Source organism: Amblyomma mixtum, chromosome 1, assembly GCF_055824585.1.
Source record: "Amblyomma mixtum isolate Tamu chromosome 1, ASM5582458v1, whole genome shotgun sequence".
In the NCBI taxonomy this organism is placed as follows: Eukaryota; Metazoa; Arthropoda; class Arachnida; order Ixodida; family Ixodidae; genus Amblyomma; species Amblyomma mixtum.
Window position 1 is genome coordinate 321,485,668 of NC_143012.1, and position 25,010 is coordinate 321,510,677.

The window sequence follows — 25,010 nt, forward strand, 5'->3', positions numbered from 1 at the left end:
TAGTGAAAGGCATCAATTTTATTCAGTCATGTTGGAAAATCCATGTAGCCCGTTGAAGTTTGCAATGCTACAGTGTTAGCCACACATAAAAATTAATGAAGGCATGTCCTTGCAAAGCCATTGACAGGTTCATAAACTATGAAACAAGTATGAAGCATCCATCAATTTCAAGATGAGAAAAAAAAAAATGGCCACCGCACCTTCAGTCAATTAGTTGCAACAAAGAAAGGAGGCAGACAAAATGTAATATACGGTGGTGGAAATGACGCTTGGCATTTTACTCTGTATGCTAGAGTCTGTATCGAAAGGTTGAAATCTGGACAACAATGAATGCTCAGGAATGGACGCTAGTGGCTTACCGTAACCAAACACTTCTTTCACCTCATCGTTGTCTTTTGCACTGTTTTCTCACTACCAAATCTGCACTCGTCAAAAGCAGACTTCAAGAGGCAAATGAAGATGTTAAATCTAGCCAGCATTACTTCAGCACTACTTCATCTTCTGTAGCCCTTGAAGTTTTACAGTTGTACCTTACTGATGAGAACTGTGCAATTTTACACGCATGCAGTACAACTGGTGTATCATGAATACTTTGCACCAGTAATCAGCATATTATAGCAGTGAACTCAATTATTAAGGATGAGGTGAAAAGAAATGTTGCAATGTTTAGTAGTGCAAGTGCTATATTACAGTGACGTAGCATGCGAATGAAATGCTTAGCAGAATAACTACTCCGCGAAAAGTAAACAGAACACAAAGATGCATGACAACATCATTCTGCAAGTTTCATATCTTCTATGGAACACATGAATGACTGGACAAAACATTAATACTTTAACAGATGTAAGGCCATCTCCTACAGAGAACCAGCCTACATTGGCTTTTATCTGCCCTCATGTCCAGTCTTCAAACTCTGGTATTTGTGAAGTAGTATGCATAACAAAACAAGATCACTGGCACAAAATCATCCACTGCCCTCATAGCCTCGACACTCACGCATGCAGCAAAACTCTGACCTACATTCGTTGCATCACTGTGTGGACAGCAAAGAAGAATGCACGTGGTGGCGCATTGACTCAAAGTTACAATAGGTCACCCTGCGTTTAGGTTAGATGAGTGTGCCATTATGTCTACATATGGTCAGGGCACTAAACTGTCAGTATTTAGCTTTTTGCGCAGAAAGGCTTTTTTCATCTTTATATAGCTTCTTTGTCAGAGCGTGGTGAAAGTATAGGGACACATATAAAAGGAAAAGAGCAACGACAGATGAAACCACATCTTTTTACAAGTGACAGCACGACAATGTGTTGGAACAAAGTCTTATTCTGCAGGCACACTACTAAACTGTTAGACGCTGAAGTTTTATATTAAAACAACCGAATGAATGCAGCCTCAACAAACAAGTCGGAAGCTCCATCTCTAAAACAGGCGCCCACAGTGTAATCCACCATATGGACCAATCTAAATCACCACTGTAGACCAAATTTTAGTGAAACTACCACTGGGTGATGTAGCACACCCTGTTTAGAGCACAAAAATGGCTTTTATAGAAATGAGTACATTTTTTTGGAAAGACGTAGATTTCAAATTGAACACAAAGTTACTGGAATCACTACTAGCGACACAAACATCTAGTGGCTCGATGCTTGCCAGCCTAATATACTAATTCTGCTCTAGCAAATGGATTCACAAAATAATTTCATAGGCAAATCACAGCTTCGGCAAGGTACACACATACAACTCCCGCATCGAGCACAACATCATTCAGGAATAATGCCGCAGTATACTGTGGCTCTTTTAATCAGTCGAAGGTAACAAATGCTGAAGAAACAAAAATGAGGAAAAGCTCGGTGATGGCAGGAGGAATGACGTGACTTGGGCTTCAGAGAGGTCTTTACGCAGCTTCCATTTCTATGTCAGCAGCTGAAACAATTTGCAAAAGAAGAGAATATACAAGCGAATCCCTGGCATGCAATGCACCACAGCAATCAACTCCAAAGCAACATGCTCAAAGATGAATTCTGTCACACAGGAACGAGCTTCACCCCGAAGGGGTACAGACAAAACGGTTTTGAGCGTCAGATTTTTTTGCACTCAAAGAGGCCTACATGCCTAGCATACCTGCGAACCTGAAGGCTAAAAACTTTGCGACCGGGAGTAGCCAGACCATATTTGTTTTTAAAGAAAACTCTTGTTGCATCGCTTCTTTCGGTGTACGACGCGATAGCGCTGGAGCTTCTTCGCACGTGGCGTCGCACGTGAGGAAATGCACAAACGGCGAACAGCATGTGATGAGCGTGGAATTTCAGTGTGCTGGAAGAACGTAAGTATCATGCGGACGGTATCGAGGGAAGCACCCATTGGTTTCACAGCCTTGCCAGAGTGGCAATTAAGACGCCTTCAATAAATAAGTTAAAAAACAAAAATGTCCCTGAAAAAAGTCATTGGTCACCGACGCATTCGGAATTCCTTGCAACGCGCCTAGTACAATCCTGAAGAACAAAGTCGACATAAAGCTGAAGGCAGTGCAATCTAGTCGCCCTGGAGCATGTTGTGTGCGTGCTCCAACCCACGACAACGTCGAGAAAGCTTTGTACGCCTGGTTCTTACAGACATGCACCAGAAACATCTCTGTCGACGGCCAAATGGCCATGAAAGAAGCGAACTGCAGCCTCAGAAGAAGAAAGTTTCACTGGTGGCACTGCTTGGCAGCAGCGTTTTAAGACTCGTTACAGCATCATCACAAAGACCCTCTCCAGTGAAAGCGAGGCGACCAACAGCACTGACACAAAGAAGTGGGTGTTCGAAGAAAGGCCAGAGATTTGCGATTGCTTTTCAATGTTGCAAATATTCAACGTAGATGAGACAGCATTGTTTTGGCAAATGCTGCCAAACAAGACTTTGCACCAGAAGGGCAATGCATGCCATAGTGGAAAGCACAGCAAAGCGTGCATCTCGATTTTGTTTGCTGCAAATACGAATAGGTCATGCAAACTGCGGCCACTGGTTATCGGCAAGAGCTTTATATTTTTTTAATTCATGAAGTAAAAATTTAGCACTATTTCTTGATACAGCAGAATCTTCATCATTCGATTACAGCTGATATGAATGTTGGAACGATATGAATCTGCCGAAACACTACCGATGTCACAAACATGCGGGCCATGAGCACACCCTCAACTGCCCACACATCAACAATGCCATGATCGCCAGTCATGCGATATGCACCACAAGCAATGGGCAGAGGGCCATACACCAGTGATGTTGCGATTGCCAGTCACATTATACAGGCCGAGAGCAATGAGCGGTGGCATGCCGCCATAAATAAATCCCCATAGCCATAAACAGATCTGCATGAATGCAATTCCCCTGCTCCTAGATATGGACTTTGTTCCTTATGGATGATGCGAATTTCGGATGACATACATATTTTTGGACACCCTTTGCTACATAGTGCGCTGCCTTCAAGTAATCTCTCACTCCTGTTCTGTAGTTAGTTTGCTCTCTCAAAAAGTTAGTTACCAGCATAATAAATGGTGTCCAAGTGTACAAGTTCTGTCCGCCTTTCCCTGCTCGCATATGAGCCTATGCGCAGTTAACGTGCAAAGGCTCCAGAAAGCTTGCACATAACCCAGCACATCCAAACACCAAGTTTTGAAAGAAACACTACACAATAGCCGACCACTTTTTGGACTCCAATAATTCAGAATTTCCTGAGGAACCATCACGCACCTCGTAAGAATGTATATTTTCACACACAGCTGATGCTTCAGACCCTGAGGAGTCCAAAAGTTCCGATTTTTCAGACTAAAACAGATGGCAACAATACAGTGCCGACCATTTTTTTCTACCAAAAGTGAGTTTTCTTGGCATAATGTAGACGCGAGCAGGCATCGCTGCCACAGTCAACCTGTTCTCCGTCGCCAAGCAAGGAGTCACTGTAGATTTAGACACAAACAGCGGGCATTGACAGAGTAAATCGGTTGGACTGGCTTGGATAGGCTTGGTTATTTGTTCTTCAACGCTGCCACTCGAAACTATGGCAAGCTCTCTGTTGCCATCGAGATGGCCTACAAAGAGCGCACAATTGTGTTAAAACGGGACAAGCGGAACAGCTGCAGCATCCACCGTGGCTTGGCCAACGTCACCCGCAGTACATGGCAACAGATGCTGAAGGGACGGGGGTGTGGTGTACTCGGAGGCTCTCACTTCCGCTCGCGTCTTCCCGTCAGTTACCTCTCAGTCTCTGCGAGTGTCATTGCCCATGCAGACTGACCGTTCTGGCTTCCCACGGTGCGTGCATTCATTCACAGCATGACGTGCAACCACGTCGCACTATCTGGTATCATGGCTTGAAAAGGTGCGGACATGACGGAAGCATGACTATGGCTCAGATAGTATAATATTATCGCCTGCAAGTAAAACATGGGGAGCAGCTAATTTCTTAATTTTTAAAGCCAGTCCTTTCGCAGAAAATTCTTTCTCAAACTTTCACAGATTTTTAAGACTGAACGATTATTAGGACCATTTTCTGGGTCCCGTCGAGTCCGAAAAATCAGTCGGTGATTGTATGATTACGTTCACACTAGATGTACGAGTTGAATGACAATCTCACTCTGTGACATGCATTCAACTACACATGCACTCATGTGTGCATACGGTTGTCTGCAATCAAATAAAAACACTACTACACAGCCTCTACTTTTTGTGGTAAATATTACTACTGAACCTCAAAATTATACTCAGTTTGATACACTTAATAATGCGACAACGTTTCCTTTTAAACATTACCTGCAAGCACTGCATCACCTGAAAGCCTTGGTAGGCATGTGCGCAGGAACAGGCTTACCCATTTCATTGAACATGAACTCCTGTTGGTACTCCTTGAGGAACTGAGAAGACCTCGCCTCATCCCAGAAGAGCGAGTATACACGCTTCACATCTTGTATCGACACCTCTGTGCCCTGCACAGAAAAGAACAACACATGCAACCCCTGTCTCAACTTTACAGCCATCTGCCCTCTGCTACCCACAATTGGCATAGAGTTAAGGGGGGGACACTGGTCTTGAAAAAAAAATTTTTATTAATGAAGTCACAGTTACAAAATCTTCAGGGAATATGCATTTTTGTGTGCTGATTCTAAATATGTCATTTAATTTCATGTAAAACAATTCCTTGAGCACTTATGCACTTTTTATGCTAGTATTTTGCGGAGAGTTTTGAAGAAAATTTGCTGCGGGAAACTCGCTGAAATGTATGCCAATGGGTTCTCTTGACACCAAGGAATACAATAAGGGTGAAATTGTCTTCCTGCCTATCATAGAACTTAAGTTATAGAGTGTTGAAGTTGTCGCTTCAGAAATGAGAAGGAAAGTGTGTATTCCAGTTTCTGAAGTGGCAGCTTCAGTACCCTATTACTCATGTTCTATGAGAGCCAGGATGATAATTTTACCCTTATTGTATTCCTTGGTGTCATGTGAACCCATTGGCATACATTTCAGAGAGTTTCCTGCAGCAAATTTTGTTCAAAACTCTCCGCAAAATACTTGCATAAAAGTGCATAAGTGCTCAAGGAATTGTTTTACATGAAATTAAATGACATATCTAGAATCAGCGCACAATACATGTGCCCTGAAAATTTTGTAACTATGACTAAATTAATAAAATTTTCTTTTCAAGACCAGTGTCCCCCCTTAAAACTTGGATATAATGAAACTGAGCAAATCCGTATTTGTACTTGATCAGCTCGGTCCTCTTGCTTCCGCCATGTGCGAGAGTCACACCTTTCTGTTATTTGTTTTCTTTTCCCTTTCTGCAGAGTTTCAGTGCTTTGGCATTTAGTTAGGCTGATGAGCCTGAGATTGTGGGATCACATAACCGCACATTTCGATTCAGGCAAAATATGGAAACGCATTCCGTGATGTCGGTTCGTTTTAATGAATCCCAGGTGGTTAAAATTATAGAGTTGTAGCAGGGCTTTACGACTGGTACTGCCAATACGGTAACGCGTTGCCGTTCCTACTGTTGCCATGTTTGCCTAGCCGCTACTGCTGTACGGCCGTGCAGCTAACTCCTTCCCAACTGACAAGTACAGGAGGGGAGTTTTTGTCTGTCCTACGAGAGGTCTCTTGCAAGCAAGGTTTCATGTTTTCATTGCTTATTGCTCTCTCACTGCGTTTATGTTGGCACCTACTGACTAGGAGGTGTACACACAAAACAAAAAGTCTACAGCTTGTTAAACAAGCTCATTAGCAGAAAAAGTAGCTTTTTACTTTCATCTGAATGGAAAATGTCGATGCCGTATGACTTCTATTACACCGCACTCAGACCTGTTGGCAATCTGTGTATGCACTAATTTGTTGCAGAGTAGTAGTTCACTCGGTACTCAGTAACTTGAAGCAGTTTTTTAAAAACAGAGACAAAACTTTTGAGATCCAGAGTTTCAAGGTAAGCAAAGTACCGAAATTTTTTTAAGTTCAGTGATCACGAATCAAAAATTTAAGCCTCCTGTCCAGCGTTATTTTGTAGAGGAAACTCCATTATACAAATTGGGCACCCAATTATAAAAAAAGGAGCCCCATGTAGTGGCACTGCAGTGCATAAAACACGGTCGAGGAAGAGCGCGCCTGCTCTGAGCATGCAATTGTATTTGATAAAGGCGACCACGGCTGCCGCTATGTGAGGAGGAGGGGGTGGACTGGGAGGCGTGCTTCTTCAAGAGTGTCCCCTCCTTAGGTTAGACTGCCTGTCATTGCCTTGGGAAACAGACTCACTCCACGTCTCGCTTCAGTTCTCCAAGGCCTCTGCAGTAAACTTTCCAAGCTTCAAAGCTGGGACCAGAGGTGGCGTGCACCTGATACTGGCGCTGCATCGAAATTGTACCAACTACAAAGTGGCGCAAACCTCCAATTGATGGCCTTTTTTTCTAGTTTCGACTTGATTACAGGAGTAGCGCAAGCAGGTCTGCTACGCGCTCTCGCCATACTCGGTCCAGGTAGGTACTCGTACCCCTACCCTCGCCTGTACAGTTAAACATGGATGTAACGAAACTCCATATAACGAATTCCTCGATATAACGAAGTTTTTTACTGCCCCAACACCGCCCCCATTGAAGAGCATCCATTTGAGACCTCCATGTAATGAACTTGTGCGGCGGTTGACCCTGATATATAACAAACTCGCTTGAGCTGAGTTACGAAATAAGGAAAGTTTCAAGATGATAAGCATGAACTGATATGAAAGGAACGTCAACGATCGCAACAAGTGACCGCAGTTGAGACAGCGCGTCGTGCGCCAGTGCCGTGCATCTCCACTGTTGCCTCTTTGACCGTGCCTTTCACCTGGTCTTGCAGCTCATGAAAGTTTCCATGGTGCGATTGTGCGACATCTTTATAGGTTTCAACCACAGGAATATAATTTCATTTGCCAATATTTTTTTACTACCAAGTTTTCTTTGTAAAGCCCCTTACACGAGCACTTCAAAATTCCTTTCCTTTTCTAAGATGAAACAACCCACATGCTAGCTGTCACATGATGTACCTTTCTCCGCTTGCAGACCAGGTGTGCTGTGGTGATGAGTTGTATGGCATACCGAAGGGTCGTCTCCGTTGCAATCCTAGTCAAGACATTCAGTGCATCGTCACACATTTCAACATCCTCCTCCAGACACCTGGAACACATCACAAAAATTAAGTTCCGTCTTTAAGGGTGCGACATGAGAGCAGTTCCTCTTCACACACAGTCACTGTTCTTCGTTCACATTCACACAACACAGTTTCCACATTCATGTCTTTGAACTCCTCCCCACTACTGTTTACATACATTCCGTATTTACTCGCATAATAGGCGCACCCCTAGTTTGGTCGCGAAAAATCGGATTTTTTTATTTCCGCGCATAATAGGTGCACCCCGAACTTGGCGCTGTGATCAATACTGCATTTACACGATCGCAGGCCGACGCCTCGCCAGCCCCCACCCCCAATCTTTATTTTAACAAAGTTTTTGCTGAACTGACTGCTGGTCCTCACTAGTGCTGCTGCCGTCGCAGCTGCTGCGGACCCACAGCACGTACAACGACATCGCGTAGAACAGCCGCACACAGTTTTCAGGGATGCTCACTTTAAACGTCTGTTTGGAAAGTTTCATCTCCAGCCGGAAACGTTCCCGACTTAGGCCCGCGAGAACCTCGGTGCCTGGAGTCGCGTACGAAAATTTAGGCATGCCGCAGACGCAACTGCCGCACTTCTCGGCCACGTCGAGTTTCCGACCTGCCGCACGCTTGCCGTGTTCGAGAGCAAACTCCCAGCCGTGTAGCTATTAAGGTGCTTGCCCGTCGAGCTAAAACAGCAACGCTCGGCGGCAAAGCCACAAACCACGATGACTACGCGCCACCGCAGATCCCGGCACTTGATAGCAACAAAAAAAAAAAAAAAAAAAAACTGGAGCTGGTGATGCTGATGGCGATATGGATAGTGAACGCTCACGGCGGAAGAAAATGTTGATGATGATGATAAGCTTGGCCTCGGGCGCCCTTCGTGGGCGGCGTCTGGAACCTATTTAGCGCGCGTGCGGCCTCCGCGATCAAGCGCCGTTGCGCGCAGCCGGAGCTGATCGCGGAGGCCTCGACGCGTGCATTTCGAAGGCTATTCCCGCGTGGGTCGTGGAATGTTTCGGTGCGGCCCTTACACGTTTTTTTTTTTAATATTTTCGGGAAAACGAGGTGCGGCCCGTACATGAGTGCGTTTATGCGGTATGTTCAATTTCGCGAGTCGAAAAATTTCCGGAAATTTTACCCCGCGTAATGGCACACCCCGAACTTTGAGCCGGATTTTCTGGAAAAAAAGTGCGCCTATTATGCGAGTAAATACGGTAATGTTACTCTAATAATTACCTCACTAATTAGCGCATCTCTAGTTCACTCCACTGATTACCACACTACTAAGCTTCAAATTAAGCCAGCATAACACACACATCGCGCAGCCGGAGCTGATCGCGGAGGCCTCGACGCGTGCATTTCGAAGGCTATTCCCGCGTGGGTCGTGGAATGTTTCGGTGCGGCCCTTACACGTTTTTTTTTTAAATATTTTCGGGAAAACGAGGTGCGGCCCGTACATGAGTGCGTTTATGCGGTATGTTCAATTTCGCGAGTCGAAAAATTTCCGGAAATTTTACCCCGCGTAATAGGCGCACCCCGAACTTTGAGCCGGATTTTCTGGAAAAAAAGTGCGCCTATTATGCGAGTAAATACGGTAATGTTACTCTAATAATTACCTCACTAATTAGCGCATCTCTAGTTCACTCCACTGATTACCACACTACTAAGCTTCAAATTAAGCCAGCATAACACACACATCTGCCCCCCCCTCCCCCTTGTACCTCAGCCAAGTCAATGTGCCTATGTGGCCTAGTCGGTAGCATGCCTGGCTGGCAACCCAAGGGTCATGGGTTTGAATCCACACCAAACTTCATGGAAGTTCTTCCTTTACATAAAATCAATTACTTTATAAAGTTAAGTCATTTGAGACAAGTGCCCACCTTTCAATCACATTACAAGTCCCCTCCAACTATTTCAATTCCAGACATACATGCATGACGTATGTTTCTCGACATAACAAAGCCACTGGGATAACGCCAGCAGGTTTCTCGACAACACAACACCCTAAAATCTTGTACAGCACAAAATTGACAGCAAAGAACCCCAACAAATAACGATGAGGCTTGAAGGCCTATCCCATCATTGCAACAGACTAGTCTGAGGAGGTACGTAATGTTTTTTTCATGATACCCTGAGGAAGCCATGACGTCTGGCGGAATTGCAACGGTAATTTACAGCCACTATGCTTCCTGATTACCGTATTTTCCAGTGTACAAGACGCACCCTTGTATAAGACGCACCCGCCATATATGCAGGCTGTCATTGAAAAAATTGGTATATAAGACGCACCCCAATTTACCCAGTAAGGCTAGTGAGGCTTAATTAAACATGCTTATGCGACCATCGCAAAATGCACCGTACTTGAGAGAAGTTCTTAAGCAACGCTAAGTGATCGAAAAAGGCAACACTCACGCCATACCCGCCCACGTTTTAGCACAAAAGAAAAAAAAGCAAAAGAACTCTCATGTCCATAACAATTTATTTTTACATAAAACCTTCAAAGTCTTCATCTTCGGATGGGCTATCGAAAAGGCAACGCGGCTGAAGCATTCTGTTCACACTACGTACTTGCAATGGGTGACTAAAAAAAAACGTCGGCTTCTCTTGGCTTGTCTTGACAAAGGCGAGAAGCGCGACTGTCGCCTATTTTGGCATTTCACAGTACCTTTGCTTGGGGCCTCCGAAACGGCCGCGTGTTTAAGATCCCGGAAGTGGTCAACCCCGCCGTTTCATGATAAAGCTCACCTAAAAAAGTTGCGCACGGCCGTCCCCGTATTGAAGTATTAACCATGTTACAACCGCGTTATTGGTAGTAATATTTTTTCGGTGAAAACAGCTTGAACATGAACCTGAGTAATTTCTGAACTCGCAAAAAAAAAACGGAAAATTCGCATATAAGACGCACCCTTGTATAGGACGCACCAGCAAGATTTTTGAAAAAAACCCGCGTCTTATACACCAGAAAATACGGTATACAAGACAAGCCTCACAACTTGAGCACACTGCTGTCACTTGCATTTAGCACTAAATACCACAGCACTCTGTCTGTGGTTCGTCTTTGAACAAAAAATGTTTTGGATAAAAACAAGTGTTCAATACAATGCCGAAACTGCGTGGATACAAGCACACAGCCAAGTAATATGTAGCACGAAAAAAGAAAAAAAGTTGACATGACCATGAGCACTGCAGGCATGGAACACAGGATTTCGCACAGTGCTTTTCAACAGCAGTGATCCAAAAGATGCAACAATGGCAATGGCTGCTAGCAATGAATATATGGCCATAACTATGGCATGCCAGATAGCTGCGTTTCCCAGCTGTACTTTCTTACAAGCGTTGAAATGCGGGCTAGTTGGTTGCTCATTAGAAAAACAGCGCGAAGGACGCAGACGAAGAAGAGAAGACACAAGACACAAACACAGCGCTGACTGACAACTGATATTTATTTGCAGAAGTGTACAAATATATATACATGGCTTGATGCGCGACAGAAAAACAAAAACAGATGTTGCGCGACAGAAAAACAATAACAGATGTGATGCGCATGCCGAAGATCGCACATCAAGCCATGTATATATATCTGTACACTTCTACAAATAAATATCAGTTGTCAGTCAGCGCTGTGTTTGTGTCTTCTCTTCTTCGTCTGCGTACTTTGCGCTGTTTTTCTAATGTACTTTCTTGTTCAATGACACAGTAAAAGGAGGGGGGTAGAGAAGAGGGAACAGCGCACCTGATGTGCAAAATCTGCTTGATCTCTCGCTCCTGATAGGGTTGGGTGGCGATGATGACGAGCCGGTCGAGCAGGTCGATGGGGATGCCATGGGGGCTCTGGTAGTTGGTGCCCCGGATGCGGGTCAGGCCCCGGTTGGTGGCCATCACCAGCACAGGCGCCAGGTCGCTCTCCATGGCCCGGTTGAGGAAGGAGAAGCACTCCATGTCCAGCATGTGCACCTCGTCCACAAAGAGCACACCGGGCACGATGTCCGCCTTGCCCTCCTCGCGCCACTCGGCCACCTTGGCATTGATCTGCTCCCGCACCTCCGCCTTGATCTCACCCGTGTCACCTGTCCCCCGCATTCGTCAATGCATGCAAAATCTAAGTAGCTGCCTAAGTAAATGCCATTTCCAGGTTTCAGTGAGAGGAAGATGGTGCAGGATTAATACCCGTGCCACACGGACAGATTTAATGCCATTAAGTGCTTACTGCCTTAAGCGGGGACACTGGTCTTGAAGAAAAAATTTTTATTAATGAAGTCACAGTAACGAAATTTTCAGGGCATATGTATTTTTGTGTGCTAATTCTAAATATGTCATTTAATTTCATGTAAATCAATTCCTTGAGCACTTATGCACTTTTTATGCTACTATTTTGTGGAGAGTTTTGAAGAAAATTTGCTGCGGGAAATTTGCTGAAATGTATGCCATTGGGTTCTCTTGACACCAGGGAATACAATAAGGGTGAAATTGTCTTCCTGCCTATCATAGAACTTAAGTTTTAGAGTTTTGAAGTTTTCGCTTCAGAAATGAGAGGGAAAGTGTGTGTTCCTGTTTCTGAAGTGACAGCTTCAGTACCCTATTACTCAAGTTCTATGAGAGCCAGGATGATAATTTTACCCTTATTGTATTCCTTGGTGTCAAGAGAACCCAATGGCATACATTTCAGCGAGTTTCCTGCAGCAAATTTTCTTCAATACTCTCCGCAAGATACTTGCATGAAAAGTGCATAAGTGCTCAAGGAATTGTTTTACATGAAATTAAATGACATATCTAGAATCAGCGCACAAAAATACATGTGCCCTGAAAATTTCATAACTATGACTAAATTAATAAAATTTTCTTTTCAAGACCAGTGTCCCCCCTTAAGTTTTAATGGCATTCGTGCGGTGCCACACGCATAAATTTAATGGCATTAGCCTTACTGCCATTCGCGACCTACTGAGTTCGCCACAACTCATTCGCCCGTGCAATGTGTACTCTTGTTCCCATTCCACACGCAGAAAAGCATGCAGCTTTGTCAGTTACAACTGCCTAGCCCACTATAAAATGGTTCATTCTTAACTTTCAGCCAGATGAGGCACCTAAACCGCATTTTCGATGCGAAGAGCCCCATTTTAACCAGCCTTATTGACTGGTACTCTCGACTTGTGTGCTGACATGCGAGTTTATGGCTACTTTTTCGACTTGTAAAGCAGGAACAGCCGTATTTTCCGGAAAATCGTTTTTACATTACATTTGAACATCATTCCCGATATATTCTGCTCATTAGGAATGTTTATATTAAGATGAAACTTTTGACTACCTTGCAAGCGTTATCGTCATCGTCACTTTCGATAATGGCATTAAAAGTGGACGTGTAGCACCAACTCCGAAAATAATGGCATTAACAAACTTAAGGCCTTAAGCATTTACTGCCATTTCTTGTGCGCGTGTGGCACGGGTATAAGGGGGGACACTGGTCTTTGAGAGCAAAAAATGACCAAAAAATCGATTTTCAAAAAGTAATATTTGTGGAATCTGCTGCAATTATTTTCCAACCCTATCAATTTTTTCCATCAAGAAATCAACATTTTGACCATAATATTACATTCAGATCATCGTGTGGGCTGAATTTATGCAGGAGCAGACAGTTTAATGGCATGAAAATTTTGGACATCTGGCTGTCTTAGTATGTCAATATCTCAACATCTAGGACAGATAGAGATGCCATATTATGAAATATTATGAAATAAATAAATATTGCTTGCTAAGGGAAGCTGAAGGCACAGTGTGTGCAATAATCGAAGATTTGTTCAATCTCACTTCAAAAATTTATAATTCGAAAAGTTTATCAATGCATTGCATTTCCACCTTGAACACTGATATTCCAAGTGCTGTAAAATTACTAATGAGGGTAAAATGGAAAAATGGTTTTGATTATTGCACTCTTTACTCGTCAGACTATGTAGCCGTGGATTAAATATGATTTCTTATTGAGCAGTTTTTTTAGCACCGAGGCACTAATAAATGAATAATTAAAATTAATTATCTTGGGAACCGGCTAATGTATGAGAAAGCTAACTTCATTGTTGAAATCAGTGTAAAAAACTGAGCAAGGTGGTGCAGTTCCATTACGATTGGACTAAAAATAAGGAAAATAGGTCTAAGACCAGTGTCCCCCCTTAAAGCCACCTCCGCTAATACAGGGCAGAAGCGCACACATGTGCCCATCGCCCACGTGGTGTGTCCACCCTCTACGCTACTGCCTCCCTTCCCCCAAAAGCTGCTCAGGCAGACAGTGAGCAGGGCATTTGGGACTTTCTGAGCGAGCGAATGATCAGAAGAGCCACAAAGCCTTAAAAATTCTAGAGAAGCATGTTCCCTTTAGTATACAAGTAAAAACCAAACAGACAAAAACGGCAGGCAGCAATGTAAATTTTTTTCCACGCACGCTTCCCGAATGGTACATTTTTGTCCGTAGTTCCGTGAAGAACATAACAGCGGGGTTCTGCTGCATCATGTTTGAAAGCCAGCTGTAAACTTTTCATGACTTTTTTTTTTTTTTGAGTGTCTATGTGAGAAAAAGGGGGCAGTCAGCTGATGTGTGTGCGCCAGCTGTGTGTAAACAAAACTTGAACCTATCTGCCCCAGGAAAACATTTATTTGCCAAGTATTTTTGTTCCTTGTCGCATGTCTTTTTGAACTCCGCACTCGTGGATTCGCTGTGGATTCGAGTCCTAAGTACAGTAGAACTTCAATTATACAACTTTCAGGAGACTGTGTGAAACCATCGTGTAATCCGGGCGTCACATAAACAAAATCTCGCACAAGGGATGTATTAGTGTAATAAACATGTTCGCTACTCTGGCTTTCAAAAATGAGTTAAAGTTCTTTCCCTTACGTGTTATAAATGTGCCCGTTTTCATTCTGCGAGAATTAGTTCTGAGACTGCGCACAGCTGCAGGCTTTTCGGCGTTGAAGAGGTAGCTTTAGACAAGACGCGCGTGCGCTCCCGTCCCTGCATGTTAAGTAGATGTCACAAAAACGTCGAAAACGACGATTTGGATGATGTGCCCAAAATATGGCTGCTTCAACTCTTCAAAGACATTTCACAGCACACTGTACGGCCATGCCAATGAGATGTCTTTCTGTTCAGACTTCCTCTAGAACCACTGTCACTCTGCAGCAGCGGTGTCTGTACTAGGAATTCGCATCATAATGAAAAAAAGAAAACGCGATGTTTGCCTGCGACATGAATCCACCACCGGTGCACTTTCTGCAGCGATGTGCAGCCTGCCGGGTGACAGTTCACTGCTCCCTCCGTTCAGTGCAGCCAGGCCTAACATGCTCCGCACTGAAGCCGCATCGGAAAGCGCTTTCAAACTAGCCACTGATGATCATGGAAATGCCTACTCTTGTTACCGCTTCTACAGTAACTCTATGCTGGTATAAACATACAACTGATTCCCTTAATGCCTTTGTCAGCGAAGCGCACGAGCCACCTTGCACGGACAGCCGCTGGTCAGGTCGCAGGTGCACAGTCAAAGCACAAGCCATCGGCAGAACCGTGACAATACTTTGTGCGCTTGATCGCATCGTTGCGCGCATGCCTCCGTCTTGATTCCAATCTGGAGCCAACTTGGTAGATTTTAAGTCTGCCAATAAACTACTCTGCCAACGTCTCTCATTCTGGGCGGTTACCGCCGACCGTAGTATGAATTGGGGAACAAATATTTTTCCGTCGGATAATTGAGGCTTTTAATGCATTACCCTTTCGGAGATTCGCCAGGCCCACACCAATTTGTCGTATGTCGTAAAATGCGGGTCGTCGCATGAACGGGAAACGCATAATCAAGGTTCCACTGCATTTTCTTTCATACAGCGACAACAAATATGAGAAAAAGCCATTAATAAGTTCAATAAATATTACCTAGATGGCAGCATCTGTTCTACACGAAGGCACACATTCTTTTTCCCGAATAAGACAGACTTCGATCGGGGTACTGCATGTTGTCGACGTGCCAATGCACTGCTCTCGCCTCTTGCAGCCAGTCATCACAATACAGTGACAATCTGGCCTCAGATTAAGATGATCAAAAATTCTACAACAAATGAAGTGCCCATAAACTGGCTCTTGCCAGCATAACAGCCACACATGTTTATACTTCCTGGATACCCAACAACAAAGCTGTACCCCAATGAAAGCACCCCCTCCCAAGTCTGTGCTAGCTGACCACATGACCACAGACTTCACACTCTCAACAATGTCACTCTCATGCACAAAGCCGAGTTTGATCACACCCTCCCTAGCTATCAACGTAAAGAGAAACGAGAAGAATGTTCACCAGAGAAAAGTGCAAGAAATCCATGCGTGCGGCTGTTGATGACGTCAATTTCATGAAGGGTGACAGTGTGCACCACTTCCTTCCGCTTCTGCAGCTCGCCCTCGGGGCACTGAACAAACTTGGTCTGTGGCCCCATGGCATCGTAGTCACGGGCACGTGTGAAGGAACGGCCGAGCTTGGTGATCTTGCCCGTCGCTTTGTCTATGGTTATGATGTCACTGAAAGCAAGAGAGAACAGAAAAGAAATCACGACAGGTCACCATTTACAGTGAGGGCCAAGAATAATGCAATGTGTCAGCAGAATGTTGTAGCATGTAGGTAAGGCCGACGATGTCCAGCTGCCACTGCCGAAGTTCAGCTCATGACGACATCCAGGTCACTTACCCTGCCTGCACCTTTTCCTTGGTAAGAGACTCTATCATTTTCTGACCCAAGTCGTAAATGGTTTCCATTTCTGTAGTCTTCAGGGTGAGTTTCCCCACTTTGGCACCCTGTGTAATAAGTAGAAGAAGAACGTGAAAATCGTCGACTGAGAAAAGCCAAAAAAAAATTAATAGCCAGAAGAACTCACAGTTCCTGTTGCTGGCCTGTCAATCTGTATCTCAACAACTTCTCCTTCAATAATCTCAGTTTCTTCTCTGGTAAAAAAAAAAAAAAAATGAGAAAAAGATGATCAGCCACAAATGTAATCAAGCAAGCAATTCTTCGATGCAAGACATGAAAGAGTGACATATTTCAGTCATGCAGTCATTCAACTGTGGCAGAGCCTTACTCATCAAGAGGTTTGTTCAGTTTACACACCATTCACTGCACCTGCTACATTCCCGTACCCCGGTCCTCAACTGCATCATGTGCAAGCATGGTGCCTACCAGTAATTCTGGTAAAATTCTGGTTATTCATTATGAAAAAAAAAAAAAAATGCAACACTTGTAGACAAAGCATTGTACACATACTGCTAACAGTAGAAGGGCATCGTTTAAGAAGCTCTATCCTGCAAGGACTTTTTTTTTCACAGCCAAGCAATTAAAGGGACACTGAGGGGAGCACTATTAATATTTTTTTTATAGCAAAATCCGACAGTTCGGCATGTCATGGCTTTGTTGCCACTTAGGCGGCAGAGAAAGATGCACTTATTTCTAAGAAATTTGGATTCGAAGTTGAAAAAGTTTTTCCCGCCGCTCTGATTCAAACTTGGGATTCTCCTATGACGACACAGGACTAAGTGACGTGTAACATGACGTAACGCAGACTCCGTGATTTCTGGCTGCCAGCAGTGCGGCCTAGCAGCAGCAAAAACGAAAGCTACTGCCGGCCGCACGTTGAAGGCATCTATCGGCTATTGCGGCCGTCGCTACAGTCGCTTCGCTTACGTTTGCACTGGCTTTTTGCCAGCGTTACGATGGATCTCGTTCTCGAAGTCGTCAACGAAGTTCTCGCACACCTTTAGCATACCGTGTACCTTGTTACCGCTACAGAATACCGGGAGCCCCCCTAACGCTGGTGAGCAGGCGCTGATTGGTCCCGATGCTTCAGTCGCGTGCGTAGCTGCCGGGCACGTGGCGCCATCTGGCGACGTCAAGGAGATTTGCGCATGCATTGGCTGCGCCTCAGTGATTTGTGGCTTCTCGGGTCCTAGAGTTGCTAGAACCATTGGTTCTAGCAACACTGGTTTGTCCTATGACGTCACCACGCTTGTACTTGCGAGTTTGGCCTGTGGCGGCGATACCTGTATTTTGGTTCTTGCTCTTTTCTACGTTACAAGAGCTTTGTTGTCATATGAGTGGCGTTTCTGTAATCAGGAGCTGGTATTCTGTCGATACAAGCCAACTTCAATTTCTCCTCAGTGTCCCTTTAATGGCACGAACAGAAACTGACCACTGCTTTCGTAGGCCACCATTCTTTCTCCATCAAAATTTCTATGCTTATGCATTCCTCTGCATATGCACGAAAACGAAGCGATTCATGCTTTCTGCTGTCAGATGCCATTCATGCAATAAAAAATGGCCAAGCTGTAATGCCGTTTGGAATATAATGCCTTGCATGCACCAGCACTTCTGTTGACATAACATCTTTGAAACTTCGATGTTAAGGAAAGCTTTAACCCAAAAGGGAACTTAACAATCATTAACTGTAACCCGAACATCACAAAAAGGAGATGGGACCAACAAATGTATTTTGTATTTCTTGTCTTATACTAATAAATAAATTGTAAGAAATAACAGACTACCACCAGCCACATTCTCGCAAAAGAAACCAATTTCAGCAGTGCCTTACTTGATGCGGACACCAATGGATTTCCTAAAGGCTTGCATCAGGGCCTCAGTCTTCGACATCTCCAGGGAGAAGATCTCGCTGCCCGATATTGCTGTGAATGGGGTATCCTGGCCAAGTGCCTGGGCCATTCCTGCAATGGAACTGTCATGTCAGAAGCAGCACCATACAGGCATTCGCAACTACAAAGCAGTAAAGCAACAGAAACGTGTCTTCAAAGCGATGCAGGACAGTTGGCCGCAAGTGAATGCCGGTCAACGGCTGACCCTGCTCACAAAGTGAAGTGCTGAAACAAGTGACAACTATTCACACTTGCGAGTCACAAACGTTGCACAATCAGCTGTTGAGTTTCAACCACAGAGCAGCCCTAATGTACCAATGTTCACACTAATCATTACCGTATAATGCGGAATATAGGTCGACCCCCTTACCTTGAAGCAAAAAAGTCAACATAAAGATTATGAGGTACAAAATTTCGTTTTATTCACTGGTGCCACCAGACTCGTTGCCTCCTCATTCGTCCGAGCTGTCTGAGCTCTCGTCCGAAGATGACTGCTTTGCGCTGGCTGCGTCCCACAGCATGTCGTCCTCGGTACCGTCCAAAGAGTTGCTAATGCAACATTTCTTGAATGCCCGCATACCTTGTCTTCGAGCTCAGGGTGCACCGTGCCGCACCCGTGAAAGGTCGCCTTCCACGCGTTTCAGGCAGACAGCTCAATTTTCTGCACTCGCAAGTACCGGACGCTCTTCTCCGAGACGCCAAAGTGTCGCTGGGCGGACATGTTCCCATACTCTTCAGTGAATTCGATAACTTTTTTTTTAAACGCTGTGGTGAACTGACTTCGAGTACCGGTACTCATTTTGCGGGCTGTCGCGAAATTAATACGTTACAACACCAAGAACGATTACCACCGTCAACGTTTGGCCACGTCGGTCGACAAAGAGGAAGGAAAGAATCGTCAACATGGAAACGATAACGGTGCAGATGCCAAAATGTCCGCGGCTCACACATGTTGCCAGACGACTATTCAGTTTGTGCCAAAGGCCGGTATATAAGTCGAGGGGTTACCTTTCGGTAATATTTTTCGGAAAAAACCTCGACCTATATTCCGCACTATACAGTATGACTTGCAAGTTGCCCTCCCCAAAGATCTCATTCAGAACAAGAACTGTTAGGTCTGCCAATGCCGGCAATGAGAAGCCAAATGTACAACAAGCTCCACATCACTTCTGATTTCCTGAGCCACTGATTGGTTAAACAGCCTTGCAACTTGAGTCGCACTGCTGGAAAATCGAGTAGAACACAGATGCTTCACGACTTACTTTTCGACCAAAGCGACAACATGCAGATTAGACTTTTGGACGAAAATAGCTGCATGACATCCACGAATTGCAAATTCGAATGTACCGTGGTGATAGAGCAATGCTAAGGACTAGACAGATGCAGCACTGACCTCCAGCTATGTGCCCCATCTGTCTAGACCTAATTTTGTCCCTAGTCCTTAGTGCCGTTTTATATTACACTCGAAGAAACCTCAACTGGTCCACACCTCTACCCTTGTGAATGCATCTTTACAGAGTAGCGGGCTTGAAGTAGAGTGACGGATTATGTAAAGCACAGACACATGCAGCCATCCCCTTGCTACACTTGCCTTCTATTAATGAGTTTTTCCAACAAAAAAAAACTTTCTCCTGCAGATTTTATGTTTCTATAAATTTTCCCGCTTGTGTGTGCCGGGAATGATGCCTCACAACCATCGGTGCAGCTGCCAACCAATTTTTCGGATTCAGCAGGAGCGACAAAATCGTCCGAATAAACTGAACAGCCCAAAAATCCATTAACTTCAAAAACTTACTTTAGTGTAATAAAACAAAATTTTCATGTCGCTTGGAAAAAAAAAAAATAAACCCTGGAAATTTTGCCCTGCGCCTTGTTCTGCCCACAAGCGACAATATTAGCTTGATATATTAGCTTGTCAAAGAGTCACGCTTCCATCAAACTGCACGGCAGCAGATGTCCATGGCACGCTGCATACTACCGATACCATCTGTGCACCCTACAGATCATGCCGCAAACCATGTGACGAACAGACGGGCAATTTCCCACCACCCCGTCACAATGCATGCCCCATTGCTGCCACTCTGCACAAACATACTCCTTGCAAGGTCTCAGCAAATGTGCTCCACAGGGGCCCAGAAACACAATCTTAGTTAACTGTTTTGCCTGTTGATTGCATACAGTGAGTTATAATGGTGCTAATAGCGTCGGTAATACCGCGTATATTCCGTTTTTTTTTATATTTTAATGTCATCCCAAAAACAACTTCATGGCTCTGATGGTGTCGCCACACAGTGGCGGGTTTTTAGCAGCGGATATGACATCACCTGGCGCGAGCTTGATGACCGGACAAACAGTAAATATACTGTGAATAAATAGACACATTTTGTCACCTGTCTGCATTTTATATTAGATCAACAAAAACAATTTGTTTGTCTTAGATAAAAGCCCTGCAAAGCAAGTAAAATAAAAATACACCACCAGGGGCGCTCTGGCATGGAAACAACGCTGCCAGTCTCAGCAAGAACGAGTTAGAGAGCAGGCAACCATGGAGTACAAACTTCCGCGACGTGCTCTGGCTGGCTGTTTTGATTGGTTGCGCCAGGTGCTGTCATTGGGAGAGCGAAATAGGAGTGGGAAGCCCCGCCAAAATCGAGTTGAGGGCAGCGTTTTGTTTGCTTGTATTTTGAAATTTCTTCACTGAATAACTCTCGTTCCTGTGCATTGATTCTTGTAATTCTTTTTAAGTCAGCATCTGTGTGCCATAAAGAACCCACCTGAAGTATAGCCGGTATTCCCCCAGGCAGTGTTTCACAGCCCCTTTAAGGAACGAGTCCGCATTCAGGCCAGCGTTGAGAGAGGGAACACGTGGGAAGGGGCCACCTCATGCACATCGGCTGGCTACTATACAGTAGAACCCCTCTCCTGAGTGACAGTAAAAGTCACTCAAACCATCTTGACTATATTGGGATCTTTACTATACCAGTTGTTGGTGATGGCATTTCTCTGAAGATGCTCTCTCTGGCTACTCACTAAATATTAAGAGCTGGCTTATAAAAGAAACACTCAGAAATACCTTCCACCCTGCTCTTATCGACCATTTATGTGAAAATTATTTATTTTCCGTATCACATTTTAAGTTATCATGTTTTCGATTTTGTTTGCATCTTGGGGAAGTACCACCTTTACAAGAATATAATGTGGCTACGAATATAACACCAGTTTGATTCCATGTAAAAACCAAGCCTTTGCGTGAACGTGGCATTGTCTTCTGCAGCCTAAGCATCATTTAAGAGGCAATTGTTAAGAAATGCAAGTGACGCAGTCAAAGATGGCAAAACCACCAAAGCAGTGTCGCCGTTGCCATGCTGCGAACATTGGCTTTTTTTCCCCTTCTCTACTTTCCCACTGCAGTTTTGTTACCTTCCCTTCCTCAGCGAACCGCACCGCTTTCTTTCCCCAATCAAAGCCAGCTTTTCTTTTTTTTTTTCTGCACACGCAGCATGCTATGCCTCACGGCCCCAAGGCCTTCGAAAGGTTGGCTACTCCTAGCGCTCTTGAGTTTGATGGTGAAGCCATCTCAAAATCGCGTCGTTCTGTCACCTCTGTCATCATCGTTCTGTCATCATTCCGTGGGAAGTACGTAATCACGGGCAGACCGGAGTATACTATAGCGAGGTTCGACTGTATTACGTTTTTGCCCACAGAACGGCCAGAGGCCCTTTTAAAGGCACGCTGAGAACAAACTGTATTTATACATTACTCCATTCTAATGACAAAGGTGCTACTTCAACTGAAAATGGGGCTTTCATAAGCTAGAAAAAGGCACAAAATGAAATACAGCTGTCTCCATTACCGGTCGATTTCCCAAGTAAACTGCATGTGTCGACACATCTTTTGCAGTGTGGATTACAGAGCAGTGCCACCGTGCACATCTGACGGGAATCACGGGAGTTCTTTTCAGTGTAGATGTCGCAAGTTTGAAACGAGTGGCAGAAAAACATATAAATGCAATCTTAGCATAAAAGCATCCTTGCCTCCAGACAAACACGAACATACCCAGAGAGAGAGTCATAATATGAATTTTTACTAAAAACGGAAATTAAAAAATTTCCCGTTTTCCGCTTCCCGTTTTTACTAAAAACGGGAAGTTCTCCTCAGTGTCCCTTTAAAACCTTTAACTAACAGTTATTCAACTAATTTTGTTTATATAACAAACACTGTATCGGTTACCTGCCTCTCCAATGTCTGTCGTACTTAGGAGTTTAGTTTATGGGGGTTTAACGTCCCAAAGCGACTGAGGCTATATGAGGGAGACCGTAGTGAAGGGCTCCGGAAATTTCGACCACCAGGGTTCTTTAGCATGCACTGATATCGCACAGTACAGACACAGAAAAAAAGATTCAATCCTTGCAGCAAACAATGACCAATAAAAGATCGATTTAAGTCGTGGCCTCGTGGCAGAGCGCCCGCCTCGGCTTCGGGAGGTGATGGGTTCGACTCCTGCCACCGGCCGGGTACCCACCTGTTTTCTCAAAATGGGTACAAGCTATGGCCCGGCCTGGTGCTCGGCTTCCTGGGGCTGCATTGTTTGGGAAAGGAGCCTGCGCCTTCAAATCCCGTCACTGTGGGCAGAGAGTCGTGTAGACAAAGCGAAAAAAAGGGCCACAAATTGGGCTTATGCCGCACGAGGCGGACTTACCGCCTCGTGCGTCTTCACCCTAGAAGAGCCGAGCACCAGGCCAGGGGAAATCTTGTACCCATTAAAGAAACTGGTGGGTACCCGGCGGCACTGGGGATCGAACCCAGCACCTCCCGAATGCGAGGCGGATGCTCTACCACAAGGCCACGCTTCGGTGCGAGATCGATTTAATTGCTGATTAAAAGGACAGCTTAGTCTTACTACACCAACTGCAACGATCATTGGCTCCAACAATGCTTGACTGCAATATGCAAATACATATCTTGCCACACAGGTAATCAACAAACTAGAATGAAAAGCGATGTCTCATCCAGCTGGCTTACCCATGGCAATGGCTGTCTTCCCAGTGCCTGGCTGGCCTGCGATAAGCACTGCACGGCCGGCAATTTTCCCCTCCTTTATCATCTCCAAGATGATGCCCGCAGCCCGTCGAGCAACGGACTGGCCCACCATTCCCTGGGACGCCTGAGGACCAAACTTCATCAAGGGAGGCAAATTAGGTTTAGGTTTATTGGGGTTTAACGTCCCAAAGCGACTCAGGCTATGAGAGACGCCGTAGTGGAGGGCTCCGGAAATTTCGACCACCTGGGGTTCTTTAACGTGCACTGACATCGCACAGTACACGGGCCTCTAGAATTTCTCCTCCAAAGAAATTCTAGCCGCCGCGGCCGGGATCGAACCCGCGTCTTTCGGGTCAGCAGCCGAGCACCATAACCGCTGAGCCACCGCGGCGGCGTAGGCAAATTAAGAGACTAAAATGATGGTATGCACTGGGGCTTGCGTCACACATTGAGCTGCAGTTAAAAACACGTCTGTGATCTAAGCCAGTAGCATTTTATTAGGCTGCAGTGATCGCAGATTGCGTCCTCAGCCCGAGAACTGCTTCTTTTGAGTACTCCAAATGGGAAAAGCACAAACCAAATATGGTTTCAGCCAACAGGAAAAAAAAAAAACAGCAGTGAATTATTTCCATTTCAGTCCCTCTTAGACTGTAAATCTTCTCGAGAAGCAGACAGACAGTGTAAAAGTAGCGGTCTGAGACAGTCATCAGAGCATGCCGCATATAATATGCGTACGATTGAATGTTAGACGAATGAAGGTACGCGTGTATCGTCTCTGCTGCAGAAGACTAGTAACATTACATTTAGCAAGGCTTTTGTATTGATGGGAAAACCCACCTAACACAGTGACACGTTTAAAATCAGCGTCGGAAGAAGTTGATTCGGAAGAAGTTGGCACTTACCGGTTTCGCTTCAAGCGAATCATCGAGCCCGAGTCCACGTATGTGGGAATGGGCTCCGACTCGTTCGATCCTTGTGATTTCACGGACCTCTTGGACCTTGGCCGCAGCAGCCTTTGGAAAAAGAAATTGCCATCGTGTTCAGGCGCCGCTTGAACAATGACAGACATCCACACTACGCAGTTGGAGCTCTGACAGCGCGTCTGCACAACAAACAGGCACAGCGCAAAACACGTGTGTGACAATGAACGGTTAATGACCGCTGCAAAACTTGTTTTAGGTCCGATTATTATCCGCGACTACAAAGCGACCGGCATTACAATCAATCGCAACACACCACGTGAAATGAGCACTCAATTCAAAATTCTTTCGACTCGACTTATGGGCACACGTACGCTACGTGCTAGCGGCACATACATTGTATTGTTTACTGCAATGACGCCTAAGTGAGGACTTAAGCCCATACACGTTAGAGTATATAAAAGAAAAGTTTCAGCGTTTTAAACGCAAACAATTCCACAGAAAGCACAACTTACTGACGCCATGTTGAACGCTACTCTGATACCAACCCCGCGCCGCGGTAGATTTTAGAAACAACTGAACAGCAGTGGCAGCAAGCGCAGCGCATATCGCATTCACCAGTTTTTAAAATAAAGTAAAGCAGTTGAAACCATAAAGCATTTATTTAAAATTTACGAGTTACACGGTAAAAATAAAGGCTAGAATAAGCGGCAAAATATTTTTTTCGCAAAAAAGAAA

At 44.8% G+C, this 25,010-nt stretch overlaps 1 protein-coding gene across 4 annotated transcripts; it reads right to left on the reverse strand.

Annotated features, from left to right (window-relative positions):
• Positions 1-24,885, reverse strand: rept (RuvB-like helicase 2 rept). 4 transcript variants are annotated; one of them, XM_089567233.1, is made up of 11 exons: positions 24,788-24,885; positions 24,255-24,365; positions 23,335-23,476; positions 18,255-18,384; positions 16,551-16,617; positions 16,364-16,470; positions 15,980-16,197; positions 11,389-11,722; positions 7,541-7,670; positions 4,850-4,964; positions 1-1,923 (listed from the first exon to the last, which is right to left on the reverse strand). In XM_089567233.1, exons 1-11 carry the CDS (start codon positions 24,794-24,796, stop codon positions 1,895-1,897), a joined length of 1,392 nt encoding a protein of 463 aa, XP_089423359.1. In that variant the 5' UTR covers positions 24,797-24,885; the 3' UTR covers positions 1-1,894. The 4 variants fall into 4 exon arrangements, with proteins under 4 accessions (XP_089423359.1, XP_089423358.1, XP_089423361.1 ...); XM_089567232.1 differs by having other exon boundaries at positions 23,335-23,488; XM_089567235.1 differs by lacking the exon at positions 23,335-23,476 and having other exon boundaries at positions 24,788-24,806.
• Between the last annotated feature and the right edge of the window lie 125 nt (positions 24,886-25,010).

Coding starts and splice junctions, on each gene's coding strand:
- rept (XM_089567232.1), bottom strand. Junction 7,671..11,388: donor AAGCAGATTTTGCACATCAG/GTGCGCTGTTCC, acceptor GATGTGTTCCAG/GTGTCTGGAGGAGGATGTTG. Junction 4,965..7,540: donor TGGTCTGCAAGCGGAGAAAG/GTACATCATGTG, acceptor TTTTCTGTGCAG/GGCACAGAGGTGTCGATACA.